The sequence below is a fragment of the Mytilus galloprovincialis genome, chromosome 6 (genome assembly GCF_965363235.1).
Source record: "Mytilus galloprovincialis chromosome 6, xbMytGall1.hap1.1, whole genome shotgun sequence".
Classification (NCBI taxonomy): Eukaryota; Metazoa; Mollusca; class Bivalvia; order Mytilida; family Mytilidae; genus Mytilus; species Mytilus galloprovincialis.
Window position 1 is genome coordinate 99,477,377 of NC_134843.1, and position 15,814 is coordinate 99,493,190.

The following is a 15,814-nucleotide window of genomic DNA, read 5'->3' on the forward strand; positions in this document are numbered from 1 at the left end:
CGCTGATCATGTAATGGTTTGATGTGCTGAGTATTATTGAATAGCATAGTGTTGAATAGTTTGGTCATCCACATGTGATACAATCCCATGCAAGTGCACTAGCTGTCATTTGCATATTCATTATACGATTTAGTGTTCATCGACTTGCATGACACATGATACCACTGATTGCATGTGTCACAAACTATTCCTCTATCGTCTCATGTTACTGGATGGTCACAAGTGCCACATGGATACACAGTTGACTCAGGTCCTTGGTTGAGATTTATGTCATTTGATGTTTTTTATGAGTATGACTGCCAGGTATGCTAACAGTTTAGTTTAAACCTATTTTATTTGCTCAAAGCGAAAAAGGATCAGACACAAGTAAAACATACTTATAAAGTCTTCTCCACAATACAATATATATAACAATACAAATTGAACGTGAGCATACATCATATAATATAAACAACATAAATATAACTTATCTATACTGAAAAAAGTAGAGGAAATGAGGAAAGAACGACAGAGATTAGGTTGATGATGATAATGATGATGATGTGTGTTTTACCTATGTTGATACTATACTACGAGGAATCGTTTTGATCTCTTTATAAAATTAAATATACTTGTTTAACAATTTGCACATTTTGATCATAGGAAAGAGTGTCTTTTCCAAAAACCAGTAGTGTTAAGTCCAAATCGCAGCCAGCTGAGACCATTAAACAGAATAGCCCTTTCATTTAGATAGAAAGGACAATCAAAGAAAAAATGGTGCACTGCTAACAGTGATATCTGTTTAGTACATTCGGCTCTATCAAGACGTCTTTTCCTAAACAGTGGTTAGTGTATTAAAGGTAATTAAGCATATCAGTTGATGTGTTCTGTTTTGCATTGACGAGTACAGGCATGCAAGTATCATTGTTGGATTACCTCTGAATATGTGGTCTGAATTTCTGTAATGTTAACCAACCAATCTTCGGATCTTGCTACAAAAGAGTGCTGATGTTATGGTATATGAATCGTATATGGTAGTTCTGAGACTATAATGTGTTATAGTAGTCTCAGGGTAGTTATAGCATCACTTGGTCCGTATATGCAATTTATAGGAAAAATTGGTAAGATAAACTCACGTAAACCCTTAAACACTTATCACTAACTTCTTTAAATTGCCACTGTGAACAACATAGACTTCTTTGAGTAACTGTCATATGAGTTGCCACCGTGAACAACCTAAACTATTTGTGTCACTAACTGTATTATTTGAATTGCCACTGTCAACAAACTAGATTTCCTTATAACAGTATTCATTCTGATATCATGTTAAAAAATTAGATTGGTGAGAACAGAGACACATAATACTGTATTATATGTCTCTGGTGAGAACAAGGACTTTCTATACTATTAAACTTAAATAAATAATAAATAATAATAAATAAGCTTTATTTAGAGTCGTCAAGGTATGTACAAACATGAGCTCTAATGAGCTTTTAACCGACATGTTGTTTTATTGTAGAAAGTCCTGGTGAGAAGTAAAATCCTAAAATACTGAATTCTGAGGGAAATTCAAAACGGTTGGATCTTAATCAAATGCCGAAATAAAAAGCTCAAACACATTAAACGAATGGTCGGACAACAGTGTCAAGAAGGCTAGCTTAGAAAAAAATATGTATTTCCCGGAATAAATCCGTATTTGTTAATATTATAACATCAACAGAAGTTCCGGTAAGTAAAAAATAGAAAGTTTTTTTTCTATTTTATGGATCTTTTATGGCCTCAAAAGTCTTGGGAGAATTTACTGATTTTCAGATTATTAAGTATCGTTCATGGCTCCCAGTTACATCCTTTAAACTGGTTAATTAATCTCGATTTGTAATGAATCTACGTCATTGCATACAATAATGCATATACAATATTTGACAAATTATAGAGTGAATACATTTAGACAATATTTATTAACAGGTCAGGAATAACCACCAATTGGTGGATTATACCTCAATTGATGTATAATCCACCAATTGACGTATAATGGTATAGACCAATTGGTGTATAATTCTTTGTTTTTCAACTGTTCAAAAGAAATTATTCTATCAAAATGGAGCATTGTTTTCTTAAAACCATATTATGGTATGAAAACTTGTCAAACATTCCTAGTTTAGTATAGTGACATAACATATTGCATTTAATCAATAATTGTATTTGCAGTTTCTTCTATTGTTATCTTGTCAATTCTTGATTGGCAAATTTACCTGTAATCACCTGTCAATGGACATCATTACTGTCTGCAGTCATGCGATCATGAGTACACCTCCACGGGTGAAAGGAGCTTTTTGTTAATACTTGACTTTTATTACCAAAAGTCAATCATGGTCAATAGTACAAATGTTTCAACAAAAGAATTGTTATACACATGCATTCTCAAGAGATGCAGCAGGCTTTGACAAAACTGAAACTTTCAGAGGACTCAATAAGGTTCATAAAATAGGTTGGAAGTTGCAAAATCATGCTCCTATCGCACACTAGCAGTCTATTACAAAAAAATTGCATTATACGTCAATTGGTCTATACCAATATACCTCAATTGGTGGATTATACGTCAATTGAGGTATAATCCACCAATTGGTGGTTATTCCTGACCTGATTAATTCAATTCAATTCAAAGCTTTATTTATAGTCGGCATGTGACATTACAAATAAACATCAGCTCTCTGAGCTTTTATAACAGACAAATACATACATTTACATAATAATCATACACAATAAATTATTTGTATTGTGTATGATTATTATGTATAGTATTTAAATTAGTGCAGCCTAAATGTGCATGAAATGTACATGATGTATGTTCTATGTCGTTTTGTTTTAATATTTGTCAGTATTTAAATTAGTGCAGCCTAAATGTGCATGAAATGTACATGATGTATGTTCTATGTCGTTTTGTTTTAATATTTGTCAAATATTAAAACAAAACGACATAGAACATACATCATGTACATTTCATGCACATTTAGGCTGCACTAATTTTGTTTTAATATTTGTCAAATATTAAAACAAAACGTCAAATATTAAAACAAAACGACATAGAACATACATCATGTACATTTCATGCACATTTAGGCTGCACTAATTTAAATACTATATATATATTATACACATGCATAAGCATAAACACTTAGCTAAAAGCAACATAAACACTAAATCACAGCATTCACAAATTGTAAAAAGCTAAGCAAACAATCACAAAAATCAACACTATTATGTTTCAAGCTGTAACATGAAATAAATAAAACTAAGCACATGCATTGCATTGGCATGAGTTGCCATAGGTCATTTCTGGAATCATGTCTTTCAACTGAAAAGATAGTCAATTTCGCACGCCTTTATGACATCATTTACCATCTATAGAAGGCTCGCCTGTATCCCTGCTCTATTAAAAGTATCCAGCACTTTCACAATCTCATCATTTTGTAGGGTAGAATAGAAATAATTAATGTTCCGTAAGTACAGGATTGCCGTATGACTGAGGGAGGGTGGCCATCCTTTTAGATTTAAATTTCCCAAATCTTTTGTGCAGTATAAAATAAAACTTTTTCACCTGTTTGCTCAACATGTGTTGGAAATTTCTGTGCATACATTTTAGTCATGTGGTGATGGAAGTCACACGACAGATTCGTTTGAAAACGATAACCCATAACTGGCCTATTCCATCATTTTATTAGACTCTTGAATTAAAAAATGTTTTCTGTTCTAAAGTGGTTTGGCAACTCATTCCATAGTTTAGCAGCAGAATATCTGAAAGATTTCAAGTCATACCTTGTTCTTACGTCATGTATTTCAGCTAAATTTTGGAATCTGAAAGAATATTTTGTTTTTGTCGAGCCTTCAACTTTAGTTGAAAAAGTGAGACTAAGCGATCCTACATTTCGTCGTCGTCGTCCACAAATATTCACTCTGTGGTTATATTCAGTATAGTTTTTGAAATTTTAATAACTTTCTTAAACTGTACTGAATTTCTACCAAACTTGGACAGAAGCTTATTTATGATCATAAGAAATTATCCAGAAGTAAATTTTGTAAAAATAAAATTCCATTTTTCCGTATTTTACTTATAAATGGACTTAGTTTTTCTGCGAGGAAACATTACATTCACTCTGTGGTTAAAGTTTTTAAAATTTTAATAACTTTCATAAACTATCCTTGATTTGTACCAAACTTGGACAGAAGCTTGTTTATGATCATAAAATAGTATCAATCAGAAAATTTTGTAAAAATAAATTTCCACTTTTCCGTATTTTACTTATAAATGGACTTAGTTTTTTTGCCAGAAACAAAACATTCACTCAGTGGTTTAAGTTTTTAAAATTTTTATAATGTTCTTAAACTATCCTGGATTTCTACCAAACTTAGACAAAAGCTTGTTTCTGATCATAAGATATTATTCAGAAGAAAATTTTGTAAAAAAAAAATCACTTTTTCCGTATTTTACTTATAAATGGACTTAGTTTTTTTTCCAGTTAACATTACATACAGTCTGCAGTTAAAGTTTATAAAACATTTATTAGATTCATAAACTATCCTTGATTTTTTACCAAACTTGGAAGCTTCTTTCAATCAAAAGTCAGTATCGAGAGGGAAATTTTTATTGATGTTTTTCCTCATTTTTGTTGAGTCTGCGATTAACAGCAAAAGTAGGCGAGACACTGGGTTCCGTGGAACCCTTACAAATTTTTTTAATATTTATAAGATCATGGAGGTATACTGGATTTTCATGATTGACTGTTCTAAAGACCTCTATTGCCATGGTTCTTAGGTGTCTTACTTTTAGTGATGGCATTTTTTATTTTTAAAGTAAGTCTTCATATGTGTTATTGTGATCCTTGTAAATGAAGTGAAGGGCTCTTTCTTGTACTTTTTCAATTTTTGTAGTGTTGACCTCGCTGCAGAAATGCCAGGACAATGAGCAGAAATTAAAGTTTGACAAAACAAAAGAGTGATATATCGTTAGTTTTCCAAGTTTGTTTAAGTATTTGCCAAGTCTTTTTAAAACATTTAGTTGTCTGGATGCTTTTTTGCAGATGTTTGATATATGCGTGTTGAAATTTAGTTCAAAGTCAATGGTGATGCCTAATAGTTTGACCTCTTTTTCACATTTTATTTTGTTACCTGCTAGATCAAATGTAATTTTTTGGCCAATTGCCAAAGCTTGAAATTTTTCAGGGTTTGCCTTCATTTGATTGGAAGAAAACCATTCTATCAGAGCCAAACTATCTTTTCAATTGTGGAGATAACGGTGTCTATACATTTATCTCTATTTGCATAAGATAATGTGTTGTCAACAGCGTAATTGTAAAGCATGTAAAGTGAACTATGTGTGGTGAAGTGAAATATATATCATAAATGATGATGTTGAAAAGTATATGACCAAGAATAGAACCTTGTGGTACTCCTTTGTATATGTTTTGCCAATTACTAAGACTAGAGCCAACTCACATTGTTTCCTGTTAGATAAGTAATTTTTTATGAGTTTTAATAATTTATTAGCACAAAAACATTTACATTAAATGGTTATGGCATAAAAAATTAAGACAATAAACTGACAATAGTTAAATTGATTATAATTATATTAGAGTGACCGTGGTATTCACAGCAAAGAAAAAAACAACTATAAATATCGACTGTTAACACATTATTAATGTTCATGAACTAGAGGATCTTAAGAGCCTGTGTCGCTCACCTTGGTCTATGTGCATATATTAAACAAAGGACACAGATGGATTCATGACAAAATTGTGTCTTGGTGATGGTGGTGTGTTTGTAGATCTTACTTTACTGAACATTCTTGCTACATGTACTTACAATTTTCTGTAATGAACTTTGCCCTTTAGTTACAGAGGAAAATATTTTATGTATCTTTCATCTGTTCATATTTTTTTCTTAAAGTTAATAGTAAGTGTTAAGCCTTTCTCTGTCATCTCAGTTTTATCTGAATATTGTCCATTCTATCAATAAGTGTGTATGAAGAAATCTTTTCAAATTCACCTTGAATGTTTATGCCATTATGAACTTAAAATGATGAAGATCAAAGAGCATGTAGTGCAGACAATAATGATACATTTAATAATCATAATGCTATGTTATACATAACAATTTTACTGTGTAGTGGCCTAGTGGGAAGATATAATGTAGGGCCCTACACACAGAAGAAGTTTTACAACCTTGACATTGTCAGATAACTTTTTAGGGAAACATTCACATTATTTTGGTGTATATGTTGTGTACAAGTTGTAATGTTGTACAAATTATAATTTGTACAGATTTTTTGTACAAATTATCAGTGTTTTATGACCTGCTGAACACGAATGGATGATGCAAGTACAGAGTCTTTTGCTCCACATATTTCTGTCATATTTTCACAACTTCATGATACAGTTTAATACTGAGCATTGATACAGAAACATTATAAGACTACACAAAGATTTTGTATGGAGATGAATATAGTATAAGGAAAAAAATAAAATTAGAATTTAAACCATTGAGGTATCCTCATTTCCAGTTTGAAGACAAGGAGATAGAATAGCACTCAATGTTAGGTTGAAGTATACTATTTTGAATTTAAAACATTACACTGGTACATTTTATGAGATACACCTGTATAACCTGTTGCAAGAAGTAAGGTGTTAAAAAACTTATAACTTGTACAAAAACCCTGTACAAATTATAATTTGTACAAACTTACATCTTGTACACAACATATATATACATTTGTTAAATATATTTGATCAATGTTAATTGATATATTTTACAGATGTCTGACAAATGGACGGAGAATTTGCTGACAGAATTTCAAACCTTTGCTTTCAAAGATATAAACAACTGCCAAAAAAAGGGAAGGCACAGCCTGGAAAGGAATGGACAGTTTTAGCAGGAATAGTTATAACCACAAAGAGTACATACTTTCATTTTAAATTTAGATGAATATTTAATCCTTACTACTGTTAAATTGATGGTGATATCCGTTAACATCCTCACCATTCAAAACCAATGTGTCTATTTCATGTTTACTTAAAAAATAATACTTTAATACCACATAATCTGAATACCATTCTTATTGAATATCAGACTCTTGGCTAGCTCCTTAAGCCAATGTAAGAGCTAGTCTCAGAATGATATTGAAAAGCCCATGTATGTTCTCATGAATACTATCAACATGATAAAAAATGGGGAAAATTTGGTTGGTTATATAGGGAATCATTGAAGCATGACGGAAGCAGGCCCCCTCTTAGGCAGTCAGTGGGTCCCCACTTATGAAAATTTCTGGATCTGCCACTGAAAATAAGTATAATGTTTGAAAAAAAATCTGCTATACTACATGGACTAGGGCTGCCACTAAGTCAGAAATTTGTCAGTAATTGTCTAATGTTATTCTATTCATTATTTCTTTATACCACATTTGTTTTATACACTATGTGCATACACGAATACAATCTTATTCATTCATGTTAAAGGGGAGATAATCAAATTTGTTTATTTCAGTATTGCAGTATACAAAAATATATCTCCTTCTAAATAGCTAGATGGATACTAATGAAACTTTGCATAATTGATGAAGATTATCTGAGAATATTGTTAAACAATGTTTTTTTAAAAGATCCAATGTGTACAAGGGCAGATAGTACAATGTAGGATGTAAAATATATATATATATATCTTGATTTTGAATTTATGTCATATTTCATTGTTTAAACAGGTGATTATTCTGATCCAGAAGTGATAGCAGTAGGAAATGGCACCAAGTGTTTGGGAAAGTCTCAGCTTAGTCATTCTGGTAAGGTAAACACTGAATTATTCTATTGTAAGGAATGCTCATTTAGAGAAATAATATGTAAGGGGAAGGATAACTTTATCATTTTATGGGGCCTAGATGTCTAAGAAGTTCAACTACTGTATCACTATAAAAAAGAAGATGTGGTATTATTGCCAATGAGACAACTATCCACAAAAGACCAAAATGACACAGACATTAACAACTATAGGTCACCGTACGGCCTTCAACAATGAGCAAAGCCCACTAGCCTGTTGATACTGGAGTGGTTTTCCTACTAAAGGTCATGGTTCTCTGCAGACCTTCTGGCTTCCTTCACCAATACCAATTGACTACCAACAAATAGCACAATAGTGCTGAAAATTGCATTAAACACAAATCAATCTATATTTTATTATTTTAAGAATTTTATATTATTATTGCTTAAACTTAAACAAGTTGATAATATTTCTTCACAGCTTTATGGTTCCTTTTCCCTGAGCCAAAGATAATATGGTATTTTAATTTTACAGAAAAAGACACATACATTTAACATGTCATTGAGTCATCTAATATAGTAAAAAGCCTAAGGACAAATATTGAAGTAAATAAATAAGGTCTTAAGTATTGTTATATGTAAATAGTGTTTGTATTTATTAAACAGGTGACATTATAAATGACAGTCATGGAGAGGTTTTGGCAAGAAGAGGCTTTATATTGTAAGTATATGCATGTAGAATAAGAGAGATTAAAAAAGTTATGAACAACGACAAAAAGACAAATTCAGCTAAAATGAACTAAATGGAAAATTTAGCCTACACTTATAATTGAGTCATTCCTGACGTAATTGTAATTTCTGATTTATCTTCAATGTTTATCCAATGGTTAACAATCACAGTAATATATGATAGATAAACACATTTTTTTTTCCAATTGAAATTATGCAACACATTGCGAGATGTCTCTTAATGGTTTTTATAACTTAATGACCTTTTTAAGAACAATGGTTTGTAAGTTTAATGATTTTTTATACAGGTATTTATATCAACAGTTGATGATGGTGTATAAAGGGGAGAGAAGTCATGTTTTTACCATGCCAGATCCTGATACATTGAGATGTCATTTAAAGAAGAATGTACAGTTCCATTTCTTCTGTAGTCACACACCTTGTAAGTAATATTAGACCTCTATCCAAAATCTCAGGTTTCATTAAAGAAAATGTTTTCATTGACAAAACAGCTATTTTCTGTTTACATAGTTAATAAAGATGTTAAGTTGGATCATCAAGATATATGATTTATACGCTGTATTATTAGCTTTAATGAATCTCATCTACAAAGATTAGTAAAATAGTTTCAGCCTCTCACTCATGGTTAAGTGATATTTGAAATTTAATGTATAGATTATATGCACAATTAGTGTCTTCTGAATACTGAAGTAGCTTCCATGGTAGGAGTGTAAAATTTCCCAGAAATCTATTTTCTAAAGTGGGAAAATTTGTATTGCCATAAGCTCCTTCTTTGTAGTGGTCAGTTTAAGATACATTGAGAAACATGCAATAAATATTGTTCCTGTGATTTATCAGATAAATTAAGAAAAACATATTTTCTGTTGGTCAGGTTAAAAAAACTAGAGGCTCTAAAGAGCCTGTGTCGCTCACCTTGGTCTATGTGCATATTAAACAAAGGACACAAATGGATTCATGACAAAATTGTATTTTGGTGATGGTGATGTGTTTGAAGTTCTTACTTTACTGAACGATTTTGCTTCTTACAATTATATCTATAATGAACTTTGCCCATTAGTAACAGAGAACTATATTTGGTAAAAATTTACATAAATTTACCAAATTAATGAAAATTGTTAAAAATTGACTATAAAGGGCAATAACTCCTTAAGGGGTCAATTGACCATTTAGGTCATGTTGACTTATTTGTAGATCTTACTTTGCTGAACATTATTGCTGTTTACAGTTTATCGCTATCTATAATAGTATTCAAGATAACCAAAAACGGCAAAATTTCTTTAAAAATTACCAATTGGAGGGCAGCAACCCAACAACCAGTTGTCCAATTCATCTGAAAAATTCAGGGCAGATAGATATTGACTTGATTAACAATTTAACTTCTTGTCAGATTTGCTCTAGATGCTTTGGTTTCATAGTTATAAGCCAAAAACTGCATTTTACCCCTATGTTCTATTTTTAGCCGTGGCGGCCATCTTGGTTGAATGGCCAGGTCATCGGACACATTTTTCAAACTTGATACCCCAAAGATGATTGTGGCCTAGTAGTTTCAGTGGAGATTTTGTAAAAGATTACTTAGATTTATGAAAAATGGTTAAAGATTGACTATAAAGGGCAATAACTCCTAAAGGGGTCAACTGACCATTTTGATCATGTTGACTTATTTGTAGATCTTACTTTGCTGAACATTATTGCTGTTTACAATTTATCTCTATCTATAATAATATTCAAGATAATAACCAAAAACAGCAAAATTTCCTCAAAATTACCAATTCAGGGGCAGCAACCCAACAACCGATTGACCGATTCATCTGAAAATTTCAGGGCAGATAGATCTTGACCTGATAAACATTTTTATCCCATGTCAGATTTCCTCAAAATGCTTTGGTTTCAGAGTTATAAGCCAAAAACTGCATTTTACCCCCATGTTCTATTTTTAGCGGTGGCGGCCATCTTGGTTGGTTGACCAGGTCACGCCACACATTTTTTAAACTAGATACCCCAAAGATGATTGTGGCCAAGTTTGGATTAATTTGGCCCAGTAGTTTCATAGGAGAAGATTTTTGTAAAAGATTACTTTAATTTACGAAAAATGGTTAAAAATTGACTATAAAGGGCAATAACTCCTAAACGGGTCTACTGACCATTTTGGTCATGTTGACTTATTTGTAGATCTTACTTTGCTGAACATTATTGCTGTTTACAGTTTATCTCTATCTATAATAATATTCAAGATAATAACCAAAAACAGCAAAATTTCCTCAAAATTACCAATTCAGGGGCAGCAACCCAACAACCGATTGACCGATTCATCTGAAAATTTCAGGGCAGATAGATCTTGACCTGATAAATATTTTTACCCCATGTCAGATTTGCTCTAAATGCTTTGGTTTTTGAGTTCTAAGCCAAAAACTGCATTTTACCCCTATGTTCTATTTTTAGCCGTGGCGGCCATCTTGGTTGGTTGACCGGGTCACGCCACACATTTTTTAAACTAGATACCCCAATGATGATTGTTACCAAATTTGGTTTGATTTGGCCCAGTAGTTTCAGAGGAGAAGATTTTTGTAAAAGTTAACGACGACGGACGACGACAGACGACGACGGACGACGGACGCCAAGTGATGAGAAAAGCTCACTTGGCGCTTCGGGCCAGGTGAGCTAAAAATAAACAGTGAGATATGGAGACTTGATAGAACATAGAAGAAAGCATGTCTATTACTACTGATCATATTAAAATAAGAAGTAAATCAAGACTGTAAGAAAATCTAGAATGAAAATTTGAATAAATTATTCTTCTTTTTACATTCATACAGGTAATTTATATAACATATCTTACTACTTTTCATGTTTGAACAACATGTTGATGAAACAAATTTTATTGTTTTTATATTTTCTTAACCTTTAGGTGGTGATGCCTCTATTTTCCCAATAAGAAATGAACAGAAAGAATCAATAAAAAAGCCAGAATCTCAAGATAACAAAGATATGTCTGATTTAGACTCTGAAAGTAGTAAGATATGCTGCAAAGACAGACATTGTCCAAGAAAGATACATGTAGAGAAACATAGTGTAAGTGATCAAAAAGGTCTTGACCTAAGATCAGGTGATGAAACAGATAATTTGATTGGTTTTGAGCCATCTAAGCTATGCACTTTTGAATCTCAGAACCATTCTTTACCAGATGAGTGTAAAAATATAGCAAAACCTTCACCTAAAACTGAAATTAATTTAACGGATAAAAAATGTTCAAAAAGAATACATGATCAGGATGAAAATTTAGCTTCCAAAAGACAAAAACTGCCACATAATACAACACACAATGATGCAGGTATAAATCAAACAAATAGAACTGGTGCCAACTGTGATTGTGTAGGGAACCAGGGCACTGAAGTAGGGGAGCAGTTTAATGATATCAGTAGAACAGGAGCTAAATGTGTTGGTACAGGGGACCAGGACATGAGAGGAGAAAGAGACCAGTATCACACATTAGGAGTGTTCCGTATTAAACCAGGTCGTGGTGAGCGTACATTGTCTATGTCCTGTAGTGATAAGATAGCTAGGTGGAATGTTGTTGGTTGTCAAGGGGCACTACTCACTCATTTTATACAGACTCCAATATATTTCTCCAGTATTACTATTGGTAGGTAAGTTCTTTCAGGATTTTGAGTGTCTTTTAAAAAAGGGGAAAGAAACCTAAGGGACATTCAAACTCAAAGTTAAAAATAAACTGATAATGTCATGGCAAAAAAATAAAGAAAAAGATCAAAAGACATACAACAATATACAAAACACAACATAGGAAACAAAAGACTGAGTAACACAAACCCCTAAAAACACTGGGGGAAATCTCAGGTGCCCTGAAAGAGTACCGGTAAGCAGATCTTGGTCCACATGTAGCATTCATGGTAAATTATGAGAGACTATAATTCCAGCTGTGTTAAAAAAAAAATTAAAAGATTTTATGTGGTAAATGTTTGTGAAAAAAAACTCTATGACCAAAACTATGAGAAATTTAATATTGCAAAAGTCCTTCACCAATTGACTGTAAAATAAGTCACCCATATCTATGTATAATAACATAGGTGGAAACATTAGGGGAATTTCATGATTATAGTAAACCTAAAACTTGATAATACTTACCATGAAAGATGCCACCCATATCTATGTATAATAACATAGGTAGAAACATTAGGGAAATTTCATGATTATAGTAAACCTAAAACTTGATAATACTTATCTCATGAGAAAATTATTTTTATCAATTGATCGACTTATTTCTTTATAAATCATACTTTTTATCAGTTCAGTTTTGATTGTATTGTGTTATATATTTTAACAGATGTTTATATAATAAGTCAGCATTGAACAGAGCAATAGTAACCAGATCAGATGGAGTGACTGGTTTACCAGATGGTTATAGAGTTAACTCCCCTGTGCTGCTGCAGTCACAACTACAATTTGAAGATTCTAAAGATCTGGTACCTAATGGCAACCCATCTTCAGCAGGTATTAATAACATTAACGGTACCAATTTTTCTGCACCAGATGCGCATTTTCGACAAATAATATCTCTTCAGTGATGCTCGTGGCCAAAATATGTAAAATCCAAAGCTTATATAAAAGATGTAGATAAGTTTAGTACAAGTCTTTAAACTCAAGGTGAAAGTAATCATAAATGTTTGTTTTGAAACTTTTATAAGACTGCTTGTTTTAAATCCACCATAATCAATATTTCAGCAGTAAACTATCTTGAGAGTCAATTGTATTTTTTGTACATAAATAATATTCCCTCTTATTCACAGCATTTTATATGGTGGTTTGACTGTGTTACAATACTTTATTTAGACCTTATACAATAGTGTGAAAAGTTTAGATATTCTAAAATACATTGCATTGATTATTTCTCCGAGCTACCCTCTTTTATAAAGTCTAGGTCATGACCCAAAAACTTTGAATTAATTGGCAATTAATTTAAAATAACCACATGCTTTTCTTATGTTTCATCTGTTTGATTTTCAGTATATTTACCAAATTGACAAACTCATGTAGCACAATATAATTCAACCAAACAGGTTTTTCTTGCCTTTGCTATTTTGATTCCTTATCTGTTTAACTTTTGAGATTTCATGTACGGTACCATAACAAAGATTTATCTGCACTTGATTGATTTGGAGGAGGCAGGTGCCCCCCCCCCCCCTCCACTCTGTCTTGGAAGACTATTGTTATTTTGTTCTATATTTCAGCTGTAGTATGGCATGAACCAAACACAACTGATTGTTTAGTGAATGGTAAAAGACAAGGATTTACTAAGAAAAACTGGAATAGTCCTAAATCTAGGTACGTTTTTTGTTATTGATATGAATGAAATGAGATGTTGGATACAGGTCAATTAGACAGAAAACCAAAAGCCATTGAAAGTCATCATAAGGTCTTCACCAATAGACAAGTGTCTGTACAATATCATGAATATGGTTAGTCTTCTACTATCGATAGTAAACTCTTATACATTATTGTTAAATGCCAGTTGAAGCCTGCCTTTAGGTGCAGGATTTTCTCTGGATGTTGAAGAACCATATTGTTTGCTCTTCAGTTGGAATGTTGTCTCTTTGGCACATTCTCAGTTTTTATTCTCAATTATATTAAAATACTGCATAGAAGACGAAATCAACAAGAATCTATGATTTAACTAAAGACAGCCACTGATGAGATTCATAACAGACAGCAATACATGTGGCAGGATTTAGCCAATTTTTTTATTAGAACTGAAATTAAGGCAATCTTACTAAATTTTGAAAATATTGATGGCTGAAGTTCAGAGTATGCTTTTTGTGTGCAAGGGTTATTTATGATTGCAGGTCTATAATCAGTAGCTATGCAATATTTGAAAGATTTTGTGAACTGGTAGATTTAATACCTGAAGAAAAGAGACCCCAATCATTAAGGTAACGTAATGCATATCATTGATTTTTTAAAGCAACAAAAAAATACCAAGAGAGCAATGAAAAACCATTATTCAAATAAAAACAAACTAAAAACGTGGCTTAAATAAATCTAAATGGACAAACTACAAAAACAAGACTCTAAACGAATAAACTACAAAAACCCAATAGACTCTGATGCTCTAAATATTTCCTGCTTCACTTTGGGGCAAGTTTTGGCACCTCTGGTGTTACTCATAGGAAGAAAACAAATTGTCGACAAGCTGATTTTGGCAGTGTAACAATCAGGAAAATGGGAAAGGTATTTCACTATGACAAGCCATACATATCAATGGTCATAAGTGCTAGAACAAGTGTAACTGCGAGCTACTGCTCACTGATGATACTCCAGCCCAAATGTATATTATCAGTAAACAGGAAGTTAATGAGTGATGAATCTAAACATGCATCACATGGTAAAGCTGACTAATATAAACCTTAAACCAAATTTCTGAAATCTTTAAGATGTAGTTCCTGAGAAAGATACAATGAAAAATATTCATGAAACGGACATACAGACAGAGGTTAAACAGTATACCCCAATTTTTTTAAAAGGGGGGTTAAACAGTATACCCCATTCTTTTTTAAAAGGGGGGTTAAACAGTATACCCCATTCTTTTTTAAAAGGGGGGGGTAAATATTCAAGAAGTTAACTGTATAAAGGATGTCCATGAAACTTTCTGAGGGAGGACTTCAACTTGACTATCCGTTCAATAGATCTCTAGCCCAAGTCTATCTGTAGACTTATTTGAATTAGAGCAAAATGTGTTTATTTATATTTTCTTTTTTGTAGGTCTGTGGTAGAAAATAAAAGCAGCACTTATTTAGAATGTAAAATGGCATCTGTTACCTATCAGTCTGCATGGAGTACATTGCTGAAGACATATGGGACATGGGAACACAAGGACAAACAATTACTCATGTTTAATATTGGAAATGATTAAATCTATTTTAAAATCAAAATTGTTTGAATATTTGGGTTAAGATGGAAAAGACAATTAATTCTAGGTTGTTATGTTAATCAGTCCTAGTTTTGTTGTTTGAATTGTTTTACATTTGACATGTCCAGGCCTTTTAGAACATGATAAACTCTAATGTTTTGCTCATTGTTAAAGGCTGTACTGCAACCAATAGTTGCTTACAACTACATTATTTGGTCTCTGATGGACTATCACTATATAATCAAGTCAGTAGGCGAGATATTTCAGTATATGCACTCTTGGTTATTTTGGATTTGGTGTTAACTGCAGATGTTTGAAAGTTTCTGTCTGTTTATGAGATAGTTAGAGCCCAACATGTTTATAT

The 15,814-nt window shown here is 32.2% G+C and overlaps 1 protein-coding gene across 1 annotated transcript; it reads left to right on the forward strand.

Moving 5' to 3' along the window:
- The first annotated feature begins 1,719 nt into the window (after positions 1-1,719).
- Positions 1,720-15,472, forward strand: LOC143080930 (tRNA-specific adenosine deaminase 1-like). The gene is made up of 10 exons (XM_076257107.1): positions 1,720-1,854; positions 6,788-6,928; positions 7,730-7,807; positions 8,448-8,502; positions 8,819-8,952; positions 11,437-12,175; positions 12,871-13,037; positions 13,775-13,868; positions 14,387-14,473; positions 15,303-15,472. The coding sequence occupies exons 2-10, from the start codon at positions 6,799-6,801 to the stop codon at positions 15,451-15,453; spliced, it is 1,635 nt and encodes a 544-aa protein (XP_076113222.1). The 5' UTR covers positions 1,720-1,854; positions 6,788-6,798; the 3' UTR covers positions 15,454-15,472.
- The last annotated feature ends 342 nt before the right edge of the window (positions 15,473-15,814 follow it).

Coding starts and splice junctions, on each gene's coding strand:
- LOC143080930 (XM_076257107.1), top strand. CDS start 6,799: ATGGACGGAGAATTTGCTGACAGAATTTCAAACCTTTGCTTTCAAAGA. Junction 8,503..8,818: donor GCAAGAAGAGGCTTTATATT/GTAAGTATATGC, acceptor TTTTTTATACAG/GTATTTATATCAACAGTTGA. Junction 8,953..11,436: donor CTTCTGTAGTCACACACCTT/GTAAGTAATATT, acceptor CTTAACCTTTAG/GTGGTGATGCCTCTATTTTC.